Source organism: Trachinotus anak, unplaced genomic scaffold (assembly GCF_046630095.1).
Source record: "Trachinotus anak isolate AG129_WGS33_773 ecotype Australia unplaced genomic scaffold, CSIRO_AGI_Tana_v1 ptg000028l, whole genome shotgun sequence".
Taxonomy (NCBI): domain Eukaryota; kingdom Metazoa; phylum Chordata; class Actinopteri; order Carangiformes; family Carangidae; genus Trachinotus; species Trachinotus anak.
In genome coordinates, this window is record NW_027273879.1 from 12859327 (window position 1) to 12876260 (window position 16934).

Consider the following 16934-nt stretch of genomic DNA (forward strand, 5'->3'; position numbering starts at 1 on the left):
TGAAGGGGGTGTGTTAACAGCTGCAGCCCAGTCTCTTCTTGGTGTTCAATAAGGCCACAACCACAGGGATTTCCAATGATCAACTGCACATAGCTAAAAATGCCATCATTCGTTTCTCTTAATGAACTATTCATTGTTTTTCAAGGCTGCAGCAAGTCTCTTATTGTGACATTCTCTAAGGCCTGATGCATCTCACAGAGTTGTGTACAACTGTAGACAGAGACAGAGAAAAAAAAACAAAAAAAATGGTACTCATTTGCTGTCTTCATCTCCACCAAGAGCAGTGTTTCAATGTCAGCAGAATAAAGAAAACAATACCACATTCAAACCTGCTTTAATTGCACTGGTCTAACCCATAAATCACACTGATGCACACACACACACACACACACACACACACACACACACACAAACACACACACAATGATTCTTCTCAGTTTATCTACACCCACCCGATGACAAGAAAGCAAGCAGTATGCCAACAGGAATTTACCCTGGCCAGTTTTACTGTGTACACACACATGTAAACAATTGTAATTCTTGCAAGCCATGATGCCTCTAATACCTCATTCACCAGACCCAGGTTTGTTTCCAAAATAAATTTGGCTTAAATTAATGAACAAAACAACAATACTCAATCATTATCTGTTATACTGTGTGTGTGCAAACGCACTTAAATATACAAGATGTTTAAAGGAGGCACATGGATGGAGACAGCAGATAAAACATTGCTTTGTGGGATTTAAAAGGATGGGTAGTTTTAAATATGTTTTTTGTTTTATTGTTTTATTCATAAAGATATAAAGAATAAAAGCACGTAGGTAACAGCTGGAGATGCAGACTTTGAATATTTTTTATTCAGTCAACAACTACATTGAAGACTAGAACTGAATGTGTGCATTTAGCTGCTTTTCTCTGTTTTATTATGATTGATTGTTATTGATTGAATGTTTTTGTGTTTTGGGATGTTGCTTAGACAAAACAAGCAATCTGCCGACATGCCTTGAGCTTTGGTATAATGTTGGCCATTCTTGTTGCATGTTCTTTTGCAGTGTCAGTCATTTGGTCCACCACTTTGGGCCACACTGAAATATTTCGACCATATACTTTCAACAAGTATTATATGGATGATTATGCAGTTTGATTACCCATGGTGCTCATAGGAAAAATCTGTAATGACTTTACAGATTAGCTGATCTTTCCTCTAGCGCCACCAAGAGGTTTAAGATGACACCAATCCTTTTGACTCCTAATGACTTTGGTGATCCCAGTCCCACTGTCGTCACAATGACGATGCATGTTAGCATTTTAGTGTGTGTTGGCATGCCGATCTCAGCATTTAGCTCAAAGAACAGGAGCTGCTGTAGACTCTATTGTGTCATTTTGCAGATTAGAATTTACTGATTAATTGAAGAAAAAGAAAATAGATTTATTAACAAAAATAATTGTTCTTGGCCTTGTAACCTTGCGATGTTTGTGTGGACAACCTGTTCGGGGCCGTCTATCAAAATCATTTTTCTAGACTGCACACTGACATTAGAGGATAGGGTAATGAGAGCAGCGTAAACCCTGGATGAAAGTCAATTCTCCGCAATAACATTTGGTATTTTGTCATTTTGTGTCAGTGTGTGAGTCGTTGCAGTTTTGTCAGCGGTGACAGAGAGATGGCCTCAAGGTTGTGGATTGATAGGGGACATCAGCAGCGTAATTGGTGATGCTCGCCCCAACCTAAATGTCTAAGGAAAGAAAATGAAAGGAGAAGCAAAGGAGAGAGACTCTTGTTGAGGACTGTTGGCATAGCAACGGTAGGAAACTTTGCGAAATGGGATAACTAGTGATGTACTGTATCCGCAGAGTGAATGTCAGTGGAGATGGTTTGTAATGGTGACAGGGTTCTGTTCCATTATACCTGATAGGAGCTGTCAGTTAGTTAGTGAGCTTGACTGCAGACTCAGAGAACCCGGTGTCAGCCAGAGGAGTACCTGGCAGTTCAGTGTCCAGGACACAGGCACATCTAGCCTGGGAGAGCTTTAAACCTGAGGAGTGAAAGGCAGCTGCAGCAGTTTGGAGTGCCTCAGTGACGGGGGAAAGAGAGTGGAGCGGAGTGGGGTGTTTTTGTGGTCCAGTGTGATAAGGAGGTCCACTCAGATTTTGGTAAGAGGATTTTTGGGAAGGAATAAAACAAGCAACACAAGGCTTTAGGTTTTTACATTAAAAGCATTAAGGTTGGTCTAGCAAAGATGGGGAAGTGAATGACTACAGACAGGTAGGGTGCAGTTAGAGAGGTACTTAAAAAAGTTGACAGAAAAAATGGAGTAGACAGTTAGTGATGCCTTGGAGGAATAAAGAGGGGATGAAGGCAGACAAGCTGTGGGACTTCATCCGGAGAGAGAGAACAGTTTGCCTGACAGTCTGCGGGGTAACACAAGACGTAGTTAGGGAGATGACAGTAAGGCTAAAGGCTCACTAATAGTTTCTGACAGAATTGACCCGAGTCTTTCACCCTCTGCTTTAACTGAGTCTTTTAGATACTGCAGACATCACATGTAATTAATAATGAATACCACCAGAAGGCCACAAAGCATATGAAAGAATGTGTAAAATATATTATAGGCATTGCCGTTTATAGGGACCTTCTCATCAATAATATTTTGAATTATGTTTGGCCATCATCATTACTAATACCTTGTAGAGTTGCATAATGTAAATATGGATGTTGCACAGACTTTCATTTCATACATCTGCTGAAATTTATTGACATATAAAAAAAATCCCACCACTCTCCTGAGGCAGGTTTGTAGACAGCATTGCTATCACTGTGTTTTTTTTTTTCAAAATAAAATGTTTACAATCTTTAGACTTTCCGGGTAACCTGGGTGCACGGGTCCTCCGGTTTGCTTTAATTAAGGTGCAAATTATATCTGAGGAGATTCATAAGTACAGTAGATGGGAAAGACAAATTGCATAGGAAATGCCACATTAACATGTAATAAGACTGAACTAAGTAATCTCTAATTAGGTTGCCCTTTTAAAAAGGGTGCATGTCTGTGATCCTGTGGAAAAAGACTAATTGTCTGAGTGTGGTACAAGCTTTTTAGGGCTCTGGTGGACTTGGCCTAGAACCTTTTTAACAGCAGATTATGATACACAAGTGATACTCACAGCTATTATCATGTGGTGCTTAATGCAGATGATGAGATACAGCATTATTTTTGAATAGTTATACTTTTGACTTCTTGTGCTTATATAGTTGTCTTTCTCCAAATCACTGCTTCTTTTTATTTATGATGGTGCTCATCAATTATGATTTAATAACTGTGTTGACAGCTTCTTTTTTGTGCTATTAGCACCTAAACACTTGGCCCCTATAATGAAGCCCATGTATATGACAATTTTGCCTTTTATCTAACATCAATGTGAGGTGCAACAACTCAATAATGAATACTGTTTACCTGACCATTTTCTCTTTTTCAGATAAATGCCAAACACACACACACATTAGGCAGAGAAACTACAGGAATATCTGACTGCATCAGTGGTTCATAATGGCGGGATGATGGGTGCAAGATAAGTTATCTCTCCTGCCTCAGCTGGCAGCTGCACCGACTGTCAACAACAACAACAGACACTTCATTTTGATATTTGAGGAAGCCACTGTCTTTGTACTCACATAAACCAGTCAGATGAGCAGAACTACACAGACTGAAGGAAGAATATGACAGACAGATCAATAAATCACACAGCAGCATGATGGAGAAGAGTCACCTTCAGTTTTAATTAGTCCAGCAGCCAATTTTAAAACAGAGATATAAAAGGATGGGCTTGACTAATACTGACACATGACAAACATAGTGAAGAGGTCAGATTTGGGCTTTCATTTCGCACTTTGTGATCATTGTTTACTGACTGCCATGACATCCAAAATGTCATACACAGTATTTTAAGAAATTATTGTGTTTACTGATCTCCACCTTATTCAGATAATATTAGCTGTAAACTGAAATGATTTTCATGGAACATTATAAATGAAGGGATTGAGTCATACATTATTGATGTGATTGTCTATTGATACTCTTGATGATGATCAGTGTTTTACTGTTTAGTGTAACTTGTTCTGATTTAATCATAATATCAGGCCGTTCGGATTTAAATGTAAAAAGACTAGTTCTTGTGAAGTATGCAACAGAATTAAAGGGGGTCGTATAAATAATAGCAATAATCTAAGAATGGAAAATGTAGGGGCTAAAAAAAGTTTGTAAACCAGTATCAACATATTGAAACCAACCCAAAACTCAGCTCCACAGTGAATGAGTGCAGTAATACTAAACTGACATGTCTCCACAGGTATTGGCATTAGTTATCTACACACTTTCATTTCAGTTACCAGATCAGCCTCCTCTTTAATAACATCATGCATGGATCTGGTTTCTGGAGACAAAACAGAAACAAAACTAAAAACAAAGCGAAAACATAACCATACAGCACTTTTACAAAATGTTACTATACATATAATACCTCCAAATCAAACTCTGCAGTTATATACAATACAAAATTGCTTTTAACTCTTCTCTCCTAGAATCTATAATTGCTGACAGGTGGCACAGGGCATACAGCAACTCTAAAAATAAAAGCAACAAAGCGCAAAAGGTACAACAAATACAACATTAAAATTTGATGATTTTAAAAAAGAAAACATAAAAAGTACATGGCGCATAGAAAAGGAAACTGAACCTCAATTAAAGACAAAGAACAAACATTTAATTTAAGCAACAACTATCAAGTTCACATTTCCCCCTTTTTATAACAATTCTGTGGTGTTGTGGCAAATCATGTCTTATGATAGTCTGTTTCTTGACCCTTTCTGAATACTGTCGTGGTAACAACACAGGCTGAACGCACTGCCCTGTTGTTATGGTGAGGTACAGTTTAACAGCAACCCCAGTCTGTTTTCTGCCCCTGTTATACTTTTCCTCTTTCCTTCCCTCCCTCCAGCCCTCATCCCCTCCATTTTCTGAAGGCATTCAGGTGAGTTTCTCTTTAGTTCATTGAAAACACCCAGTACCCCCTATGCAATGTTCTTAATTGCATTCTCGTTCAGCTTTTCCATGTAGTTCCTCAGATCCTTTGAGTCCCCAAGCTCAATGTCGGGACATACCCATTTAATCTCACTGGTCTGCACTAGTGCTAATGGGCTGAGCACAGGACATCCATTACTGGACTTGACATTGGAAAAGGTGGTGAACTTCACCCTCTTTCTCTTGGTGGTGGGTGAGTTAAGCGACTCATTCCTGTGATCCCTCCCACTTGAACTACATCCTCCCATACCAGCATTACCACGCTGGACGCCTCCATTTAATAGTTGACTGCCTTCCTCAAGGGTGCCGCTCAGCTCATCCTGCTGCTGTTGCTGCAGACATAGCCCCTCATCTTGGCCCAGCCAAACCCAATCATGGGCGTGGGGCATTGCCTCTGGGGCCTCCAGGGACAGGTGCTTGCTACGGTATTTGTATGCGTAAGATATGCAGTTAATGAGAAAGACCAGGATGGCTAGGCAGAAGACTCCCAGCAGGGCATACATACCAATCTCCAGGTCTGTCAGGCCTCGGCGAGATGGCAGCAAGTCCTCATCAGTGCTGCGGCTCCGAGGCAGCTCAGCCTGGTCTGGATATTCAGAGAATTCGCTTGGGACTCTAGTACCACTATCCGCTGATAGACGGCCCCCATTAGGCCTCAATGGAACATGGCCCCTGATGGTAGTGGCTCCACGGTTGATCAACCCAGTTTCCATGTCAGAGATAGATCCACCATAATATGGAGGATCAGGCCGTGTTCGCCGATCTCCTGGTTGTCTGTATTGCTCCTCTGGCTGACTAAACCTTACCTGTATGTTTGCCATTCCAGTGGCTAAAACGGTACGTCGCTTACCCTTCTGGCACATTTCTGACGGGCTCATTTCAACACGCACAAGCAAACCTTGACCTTCGCCTTTGGCAACAATGATGGGCCACTTCCATGCTGCACTGTGCTGCACTGCCACTACTTTTTCATCCAAAGAGGTGGCTGCTAGGGTAAAATGGGCAGGGTTGTAGTTGTCTAGAGGAGTCATGGATCCATCGCTGAACTGAAGCCAAGCACTGATGAGGGACTCCTAAAAGAAAAAAACAAAAAAAAAAACCAAACAAAAAAACAGACACATAGACAAACAGAAATTGGTACAACAGCAGTAACCAAGTGTAAATAACCCTGAATATAACTCCAAAAACCATAATCCGCACATTTCCTATTAATGCATAAAGATGACTGGAAACAGAGGAACATGGTGAAAGTAAAAGTGGGGCTTAATTACAGTAGAGAGGCTCATTGAAACAATTGGATAGAGTGGATTTGAAACTATTCTCCTGAAAGCCAAATACTCCCTTCTCTCCAAGGGAAGAGACAGTAGCCTTCCTCCATTTGAAATTATAATTAGAGGAATAACAGAGTGGTTCAGTGGTTGGATATGCAAATCAAAGAGATGGCTTCCCTATATCAAGAGTGAATTAATTATACAAGAAAAATTACAATGAATATCATAGACTCCATAATAACCCTGATCCAGCCCTGAACTTGTAATCCAAATACAATGCATGGTACAGTGCTAGTACAGTAAAGATTAGACTTTCTCTTCCTCTCATGACAGGTTAAAGGATGATTAATAATGTCAAGTGCTGCAGGATATTTGGATGTCTAGGGCTCATACCTGTTTGAGTGATTCACTGACTTCCTGTGTGGTTGCAGTGGCGACGATGGCCCTGTTGCTCCCTGGGCTGAGCTGCAAGGACAGCGAGAGTCCAGATACCAACTGCACCCCAAGCTCTGTCACACTCACTTTATCATCCAGCACCCTGATGCTCCTCTCAGCCAGGACCAGTGACGTGAGAGGGGACAGCACCTGCAACACATGCAAACACTTGCTACTCATGGTAGTCTTTTAAGATCCAAGATGACATTGTTACTACGAATTAAGACAAACAGCCAACTGCTAGCGGCGACTGTTGCTGACAAAGGTGTCACTGTAGATGATAAGATGTCCAATCCAGGAGCTGTGCAAGCCAAAGCCAGCACTCTCAGTTTGTTGAGCTCATGGAGTTTGTCATACAGACTGGGTTCCGTTGGTGCACAAAAAAAAACCAAAACAAAAAAACTTGCATTAAAACAGATTTTGAGACAGATGTTCACCCACAGCTTTAATGGGATGCCACCCTGATGCTCAGTATTATAAAACTAAAATATATATTCTCATAGTACACTGCCTTATGTCAAATACCAACATATATCAATAGTCAATAAGTCCTCATTTGTAACTACCGGTCAAATGACACTTATAAAACCTGTATCGAAAGGACATGTCTTTTTAGTGCCTTCCAAAATCTATACAAGTCACAGCTAGAAAAAAAGGTTTGGTTAGGTTCAGGGAAAGATCATGTTTAGGTTGGGTATTTTGTTTGGGTTAGAACCTTGGTTGTACTGGCACCTTTGTCGTAATTGTTCCAATAGAAAGCACATGATTAATGTTAGGGAACAATTGTAATCATAGTTAAACGAAGCTGACGTTGCTTGTGGGTAGGAAACTTGAAACAAACAGCTGTCTCTTATAGCAAAGGCAGGCACTCTATTGTTAGAAAAACATTTTGGTTTGGGTTAAAGTTACTCTTTTGTTAGGGTTATGGCACCTTTACTGTCATGGTTACTATAATTACCACATGGATATAGTTAGGGAAAGATCTTGGTCAAGGTAAATGGAACCAAAGTTGACTGAAATCGGGAACTTGCAGTGGTCTCCTGTGGCAAGGTCTGACTATTTATTGACACATCCATCCACCTTGACCTCCTCCATGGACTGTTGCTCAATACTCTTATCTGACTTCCTCTTTTGCTACCTTTGACAAAGACACATAATTAGTATGGCTGCTTTTTAAAGGTAAACATATGTTGTTTTTGTGCATTTGCTGAAGATGCAGTTCTTTTACTTGGAAGGTCAATCTGTCTTTCCTGTTCTGGGTATCAATCAATAAAAATGAACTGAAATGGGGAAAGAGGAATACTTGTCAAACTATTATATTTCATAATGCAGATTACGTGCCAAGACTTGCATAGAAACTTTGTGATTCTATAAACAAGCATACTAACATAAAAATGCTCCTAGACTTGCATGCAAACATAACTCCACCCTACTAATGCATTATCCATCTCCCTGATATGCCAGAGGTGTAAGCATGTAAATTGTTGTGATATTGTTATAAGACGAGAATCCCTCCCATCCGCTCCAATTAGGGCTCCAGTCTCTCCTCCAGCCGCCCCCACACAGCCACATTTACCAGCCATAACGAACTGTCGGCAATGATCATTGCCTCATTTGTACAGAACTTTTTCCCTGTTTTCATCCCTGTGGTTTACTTCTTTTTATTTTCCCTTTTGGTCCCCACACAGTCAAACTGATATCCTTGGATGATAAAACACAGATAGAATCAGTGTGGTCTCAAAAAAATGGGAAATATGTTTGAACCCTATCCCTGAGATGTGTGAAAAGGCTAAATAGGCAGACTGGTGGTGATTGCCCAGTCGAGGTTCTTATGCTAACAATCAAGTGTGCACATTGATTGTTCTTTTTCTTTTTCTACAGATGAAAGGAAAGCAAAATAAGCAGTGGCACAATATGTTGTGCATCTGAAAATTAGTTCCATGGGCCACTGGTTTGTTATGAAATGAAATATGGACAAAGAGACTGGGTAAAATTAAATAATGCATGGGACCAGCTGTATAACTTCTGCATACCTTAAATTGGCAGTTGCGCTTCAAGGCAGCAAGAGATAATTCTAAAACCTGCGTCATCATACTTGCTGTACTCCAGCTTTGGGTGTTTGAGTTCATCATTATAGGGGAGTTTTGTTAGGTGAGAATTAAAAAAAACACGCTTTGCTTACTTGGAAAGCTAGTGAAATATAAGCAGGTAAAAAGGTACCTGAGTGCACAGTTCAAGAGGTAATGTATCACTTTCTCCTAGTGATATCCAACAATGAAAAGAATGTCTTTCACCTTTTAAAGATGCCAGAATTCACAATCTATAAAAATCCTCCAGAACTCTCCACAAGATGTCAGGAAGATTTTTTGCATTCCCCAAACAGATCAACACTCCTCTCAACCTAACCCCAGCTACATACTAACAAATGTACAGACTCCCTGCTGCTCTCATCTCAGAGATGTCAAGGCTCCTTTCCTTGATTTTGCGGAAGTAGTCGGGTCCCTTCTTCTCCCCTTTATCAGAGTCCTTTGTCCAATTTTCAGAAATGTCATGTCTCTCCTCCACCCCATTAGAAAGACTGCTGGTCCTGCCTTTAGCCCTGAATCCATAGTTGTGAGATTTCCCCACCAGACTTTCAGACATGTCAAGTCCCTTCCTTACACCAGTTCCAGAGTTTACAGGCTGCTTCATTCCACCCCCAGGGATCAATTAAAGACCCCTTCCAGGCTTACCCCTTCCTATTCAAAGCTGTCATAGTCTTGTCTTGTATGGTTTCTGTCCAAATCTCTGTAGGCTTCCTCTACCTGACCCCACAAAATCCCATTTGCACCTGCATCTAGTCTTCTGCAACCAACAATATTACATTGTCCACACCATGTCTCTCCGACTCATCATACTGACACTTTTGCAAAGGTTAATAGCAAAATGTGTTTTGCATGCAACTCGTCTATGTCAGAAAGATGGTGCTTAAAAGGATTCATTCCTTTCTTTTTATACACCACTGAACTTGCAGCCCAGTGTATTAATGATCAAATTGCCAATTCTATGGCCTCTATGGAATCTTCTAATGTATCAGTGGCCTTTTGAAGTCATTTGCTTCTATTTAAATGCCAAATCGAAGTCCTTAATTGCAATTATTCACAGTTTGATCCAAATGAAATTCCTAAGACATAATGTATTTAAAGACTTAAGACATTTAAGCCTATATAAGCTCCATGTTTCTTGAATGTTTGACAGTGATTGAGGAGAAAGGACAGAGACGGGGAAAGAAGCAGTCAAATTCACAATATCCTTTTCACAGTGTCCATATTTGCTTACTGTGTGTCCTCTGGGTTTGACTCTCTTGACAGCATAACTTATGACAGCAGTGCTGTTCAGCAGACTCTCTTCTTAGAGTTTGGAGCCTTTCAACCAGCACAGGAACACACATAACACAGGTGAGCAGTAGACTGTGGAAATCAGTCTACACTTTCAGCTGTACTACCATTCAACAATAAGGTAACGGTGAAAAAGATTTTTAAAAATGGTATATTTCACAAACTATTGGTCCTGTAAGACATTGGTTTTTATTTTACCCCAACAGGCTTTCAAATATTAATGATAATAATTCATTTTGTATAGTAATATTCGTCCATATTTCTTCTTACACAAAGTTTGAATAAAAAGATACTGTAGAGGAGCAAAAATTTTATATGACCAAATATAAAAAAACATAAAACAAATGTTTGTTCTTCTTATACATCTTTTGTGCTTTTCTGATCATCAGAGTCAGACCCTGGAACATCCCCAGCACATTTGTTGCTGGAAGGCCAGTGTGTACCTGCATGGATGTTGCTGTATTTTTAATAGCGTGGCTGGGGCACTTACACAGAGCCAATCAAGGGAGGATTGTAGCTTTCCTTCACATCAACCATGAATTAAATACGAGGGAAATAAAGGTCACAAAAAGTAATGATATTTAAATGGGCTGCGTTGTTTTTAGGAAAATTAGGAAAGCCACTCTGACACGTAACCCCAGTGGTTTCTGTGTTTCACCTCAAGTGTTTACATGATTTCTCTGGATTAGGCCCAAATGCCTTGTCCTAAATCAAGAGCATGTCTTCATTCAGAATGACTTAACCTTTCCACAGACTACCTGAGCAGCATACCAAAGGCTAGACTGAATAACATAACTTTACACTTTGAGCACAAAATGTTGATTAAATAGTAAAAACATTCACAATCAAATCATGACTGCATTCAGTGGTACAATTAACCTTTATGTTCATGTAATTTGCATTTCAAGGGAGAGACACCAACTTATTATAGGTAACAGCAATTAAAATTCTCTTTGTGAACTCTAGATCAAGCTGCACTGTAGATAAGAACCAAAGGCATATTTTAAATGATTTCTGAATTGCCATAGAGAAATACAATAACATTTAAAACCCTATGTATTTGTATAGACTGAACTGCAGTGATTATACTTCGATCGCACTGTCAACAATTGGAAAGCACTTGTGTTTGAAATTGGACCTAAAATTGATCTGAATCAAACAAATGTCTTAGCCTCCTTAACACAATTGTCAATACTTTTGAGTTTACTTAATTGATTATGTTTAAAAAGAAGGAAGTGATGGAGAGAGCAAATGCTGGAATACATTTTGTGGTAAGACAAGGAGTAAAAAAGGTTTTTGTATATTTTCCCTCTTACATGCAGTGTATATATGCATTTATTCCATTCGTCAAGAAGTACTCTCTACCAAGCAGCTACTGTCACCGGGTCAAAATCAGAGGCCAAAAAGGGAAAACTGTTCTCAATAAAACTCAACCATCCCAAAGATGCCAATGTGTGTTTTTACGGGCTGCTGTTTGGCACTGCCAGATGTTATTAGTTATTCTTTAATTTTAAGCGCCCCCAGTTCAAGTATAACCATGCACACATTAGTACACTGGTGAAATGGCCTGAGCCAAGTGTGTCATAATCAGGGCTGGATCCATAACTGGTTGTCAAGTTGCAGCATTTGGGTTTTCTTGCAAGTGTTGATGCAATTTCATAAAGTATAAAATATATAAAATCTGCCACATGATGACTGAAGTGGCCCAAACCGTTTCTGTTAGGTGGGGGTTTACAGCCTGCCATGTTGCCAACATAGCGCATTTGAAGCAAACCAAACTGAGGCCACCTCTCGAGGTGCACTTCAAATCTGTGTTGTGGTTTAACCTGCGCATTGTTAACACAAAGCGCTCCAGGTTCACTTTGCCTTTTGCCATTCTATTTTAGATCTCCTGTAGACAGATCACTAGCTATAGCACTGGGATGCGCGAAAGAACATGAAGACAGATCCATCCTCGCTGGTAACGAAAGCGACCACCGTGAGCACAGAGAGGAAGAGAGGAAGAGAGAAGCAAACAGATTAAGGGCTGAAACCAGCTGACACTAGGCAGAATGCAAACAGCCATACGATGCAGCCCAGCCATGTATTAGGTTATGACCTAGTCTTGTTTCTGTTTCATCAATATCAAACTTCACACAAGGTGATCTCATGCATCTCTTTGTGACCTTTCCTTCTGTTTAAACCATGTCCTGACCAACAGTGAGCCAGCAGTGTGTTACCCACATAATCACCCCTGCAGTGCATACACAACTCACTTCACCTGATAAATAAAGAGAGGGAGGCTATGATTCCAGTCCACTGCTTCAACAATGTTGTTCTGTGTTGTGCTATCTTGTAAATGCCAGATTGGTGTTGATTTACAGTGTGAGCGGGCACTCGTGCCGTCCTGAGTGAAGACCTGCTTGTTGTTTTAGATAAATAGTTTTCTGAGTGTGTGTGTGTGTGTGTGTGTGTGTGTGTGGGTGCGTGAGGGAGAGAACGAGAGACCGCAGAGGTGCAAGCTTTTATTAGACGTGCCATGAATGCATGTTTCTCCGTCAACTCATGATGGGCTTAAGTGTTTGTGCCATGCTGCAAATCAATGTAGTTGTTTTTTCTAACGTCTTCCCTTTCCACTGCCAAACCTGTTCTTTCTTCCACATTCTCTATATGCGCAGCCTCCCTCCAACCTCTGTCTTTGTATTTTTAAAGTTTCACTGTCTAGACATGCATACTGCTTAAGCTGCATAAATTATTTTGTTTGGCTATGTGGGGGCACAAGAGCTCAACAACAACCTGAAAAACAACGACTCTAACATATTGATGCTTTATGAAGTGGTTGTGGCTTATGTGTTTGCAGAGAATTGACTATTCTACACATCCAGCAGATGAATGATGAATACGTGATGAATGAAAGTCCACTGTCGACTCTCAATTTATATGCGTATCTGTCTCCACCAAACTCTTTGAAAAACATTTGGGTTTTTGTTCACCAGCTAGTTCTTATCTTTGTCTGCGTGCTGGACAGATTGTGTGTATGGGAGTTTATCAGGATTAAGAATGGGGATGTAGAAAACTAGTGATGGGAACTGATGCAGCTTTACAGCGTGTTCTAAGTTGACTTGCAGTAGTAATAACTTATTGAACCACATATTTCTCAAACGTCTCAACGTCTTGTTCCTAACAATAAATTCTGCAGCTTCTGTGTCGGCTGAATGAGACAGATGTGTCAGTCATTGCTGAGTGGTGAAATGAAATGGCAATGCAGTGTCATTATCTGGTTACCAAAAAACATGCATGACATACACACACATACAACAACCTGTAGTTTGGTGGTTCCAGTGCTCAGTCCGATTAGCACTTGGCCCTCCAGCAGTTGGGCAACCTTGGGGTCGTCCACCCTCAGAGAATCCTTGACCAGTTGTGTCACTTCCACCTGCCAGTCACTACCCAGGAGGAAGTTCTGCTGGCCCAGCCCGTCGTCCTCCGTGGCTCCTCTGACTTCTCCAGTATCTGCCACGAAGTGTGTGAGGACACGCAGGCTGGTGCTCTGATACTGGGCCGCACATACATTCTCTGTCCTCTCCTCTGCTTGATCGTCATCATCCTTGTTATCCGTGACCCTCTCATACCTAAAGGAGTATGGTAAGAGGGGAAGTTGAGCAATGGGAACAAAGCACGATCAGTTACTTACAACAGTGAGGAGATGGCATAAGTATACTTCAGATTGTTTCTGAGCTCAGGAGAAAAAGATACTTTAAAGGTTAACGCCGGTATAATTCTGCTTTTTTGACAATTCAGTGTAATTCATTTTTTTTCTAATCACCATTAATGCCCACAAAGTCTAAATCCTGTGATGTATTAACTGCAGTCAAGCCCTCTACTGTCGGTTGTTGCAGTTTTTTTCTGACCTCCCAAAAGTCATAGGCTTTCAGTGTTTTCAAAAATCCATTAGAACAGCTTGCAGAGACAAACTGCTGCCTTGCTTGCTTTCTCATTTTCTTTAAAAGGGCAGCTGATATTTTGCTGTATGTCTGCCATTTATTTGGCCCACGGCAAACACTTTGCAGATATAGCCATCTCAGATGATATGTTTGGTAGCAAATGAATGTTTGCAAACCCAGCAGTGCAATTTTATGACACATTTGCCCTGTGCTTTTTCTCCTATTTAAGTCCAGTTTATGTAGCGCTTTATCACATTAACAGACACACATTAAGACTGGAGAAGGCAAGGAAGGAAGGAAAGAAAACAACTCTCTATGTGCAAAATGCTCCAAAGGATTACAGAGGAGGGCTAATAGGTGCCCACGTGCACATTACAAGACACCTAAACACTGCAGAATTAATATGGCACCCAGATGTTTGATACAAGTGTTATTGTACTTTCTAATAAGATAATGAATTTCTTAAACACAAAATAAAAACTTATGATGGTCTATTGATTCTATTCTGCTCTACTGTATTGTATTTTCTAAGCAGTTTGGCTCACTTCATGATTAATGCTCCAGAAGTTGTAGGATCCAATTCTTTACAAAAATATATTAAAACTGCTTGTAGACACAAACTACGCCCTTGGCTACTATAATTCATCATATTAAATGACAACATATTGTGTTTTTCTGGCTCCAGGCTGAGCTGTGGGAGCTGCACTGAAGGGTAAAATGTGGCCTTAGGAGATATATCTGCTCCAAAGTCTCGACCATGTTGACAATGAAGAGAAACATTGCGCTGGCTGTTAGGCGTGTATGTCACTCTTATCCATCCGCACGTCATCGTTCATCAGTCTTTATCACAGGATAGGTCTATTTTGTTGTTCTGTGTATTGCCACTGTCATCTCTCTCTCACACATTGCAAGTCAGGCTCTCACTTTATATTTCTCACCTCAGTTTCTAACATGACTTTCCTGTAATCTATTTTTCAAGTCTCTCACTTAGCTGGTTCTCTCTCTCTCACCTTTATTCTCTTACTCTTTCAAGCTGCTGCCTGCATCTGTCTCTCTACCAGTCAGGTGGCCGGAGGGGAGTGACAGTGACAGTTTCCATTAGGTTTAATGAGGCATGGCTGGTCAGGCAGAAAAACGGGCTGACAGGTTAACATGCTGTGGCCCAATGGCTTGGCTTAGTTCCTAACCTCCCTTCACCATCCCCTCCCCTTCTCCTACTCCACATCACTGAAGGGATGGCAATCTAAACCAAGGTGACATTTGTGGCTGGCAACAGAAACATGAGGTCAGGTCATGTTTGTAGCAGTGAGTGACAGGTCAGCCAAGGTGCTGGATTGTAATGAGGTGGCTTGCATGCTTGTGTGAATGAGTGCACGCGTAGTCGGAGCACGCTCACATTGATAAACCTGTGCCAAGAAAACACTTTTTTCTATTTGGCTTTCCCTCTTTGTTTTTTGTTTGCCTACAAATATGCAGATAAGCTTCATGTATCATGATTCTTCATGCAGTGATCCGCATGACAGTCATGACTGATGTGATCAGGCACGGGCAGCAGGGGGTATTTGTGTTAGAGTGCCACCCTGTGGGTTGTTGGGCCAATGGGAAATGACACTGAAGTGACTTTGTGGCAGGAGTATAGTTTGAGAAAATATTGTCAACACTTTACTTTAAGTCCCCTTATTTAGCATTTATAAACCGTATATGGACACTTAATAAATGTTTAGAGCACACTATAATGCAGCTGCAGTTGTACTGTCAGTGTTTGTTCTCCTGTGGCCGCCCATGAGCAGATGCTGGTAATAATGAATGGCAATATAGTAAACGCAGTTGTAATAATGTAAACTATGTCTTCATAGTAGAAGTTGTAGTTGTTGACAAATAATGTACGGCTGTATTATAGTGCTATAAAAAATGTTTGTATACTGCCTACAAATGCTAAATAGAGGTGGGTTAAGTAAAGTGTTACCAAAATACTTCATGAAGAGATGTTCAAAAGCAGAAAACAGTGGCCATTTGGGTTGTATTTAGTGTCACCATTAGTATTTTTTTTTAAACTGAAAAAAGATGTATCTTGGTCACAAGAAAAAAAAAAAATCTCAGGGATCAGTACCAGGATTGTTTTTGTTCAAAAATGAGTATAAAATGCTGCTGTCTGTATCAGCTTAAAGAACCTCAGAATTTAACACAGAACACAACCTAGAACTTAAATGCAAGCAGCTTTTTCCATTTACAGTGTATTGAATTCAGTTTTGACTTGACACTTTCACTCATTCATTCTGAGTGAATCACCCAACAACAAAGAGGATGCATACACATATGTCAACTGCCACGTCATGTATTTACTGTCTTCATTCCACAGTGGGAATTGTGCCTGACGTGGCTACATCACAGACACACAAGTGTTTCAGTGCCTCATGTCTTACTTTCTGTATGATCACAGAAAACAGTAAAGATAATAGCTATTATTACATGTAAATTAGTGAGTGTGCTTCACTGATCGTCTATTATAATTTGAATATGGTTATTTCTATTCTAATTAGACACATTCATATTAGAGAAAAAAAATCACGATTTACATATTTTTATTAGAACCGTCTTGTGCAACTCACGACGCACTGCACAGATCACCGTGGACCGTGTCACTTTTTTAGCCTCAGGAATTTTGTCCATGCTTTGTAATACTCAAAATTATTACTTATTTCTTATTCAGTATAAGTACCTTTTGGGAGTCCGGTCCGCTGAATTATTAGACACTCATTATGACTCCACTACATCTGCACCTGCATATTATGCCTCATACATCTGCACCAACAAGCCAAATTATTGTAGCCACCAAGTGAAGAACGTGATTCT

At 40.4% G+C, this 16934-nt stretch overlaps 1 protein-coding gene across 3 annotated transcripts in view; it reads right to left on the reverse strand.

Annotated features, from left to right (window-relative positions):
• Positions 1–3748: 3748 nt before the first annotated feature.
• The window catches only part of LOC139611625 (transmembrane protein 132C), a 137870-nt gene continuing 124684 nt past the window's right edge, over positions 3749–16934 (reverse strand). For all 3 annotated transcript variants that reach the window (XM_071466450.1, XM_071466448.1, XM_071466449.1), the window contains 3 exons: positions 13460–13769; positions 6740–6931; positions 3749–6148 (listed from right to left, as the gene is read on the reverse strand). In XM_071466450.1, the coding sequence (XP_071322551.1) occupies positions 5066–6148; positions 6740–6931; positions 13460–13769 (1585 nt within the window). In that variant the 3' untranslated portion in view covers positions 3749–5065. The remainder of the gene's footprint in view (positions 6149–6739; positions 6932–13459; positions 13770–16934) is intronic.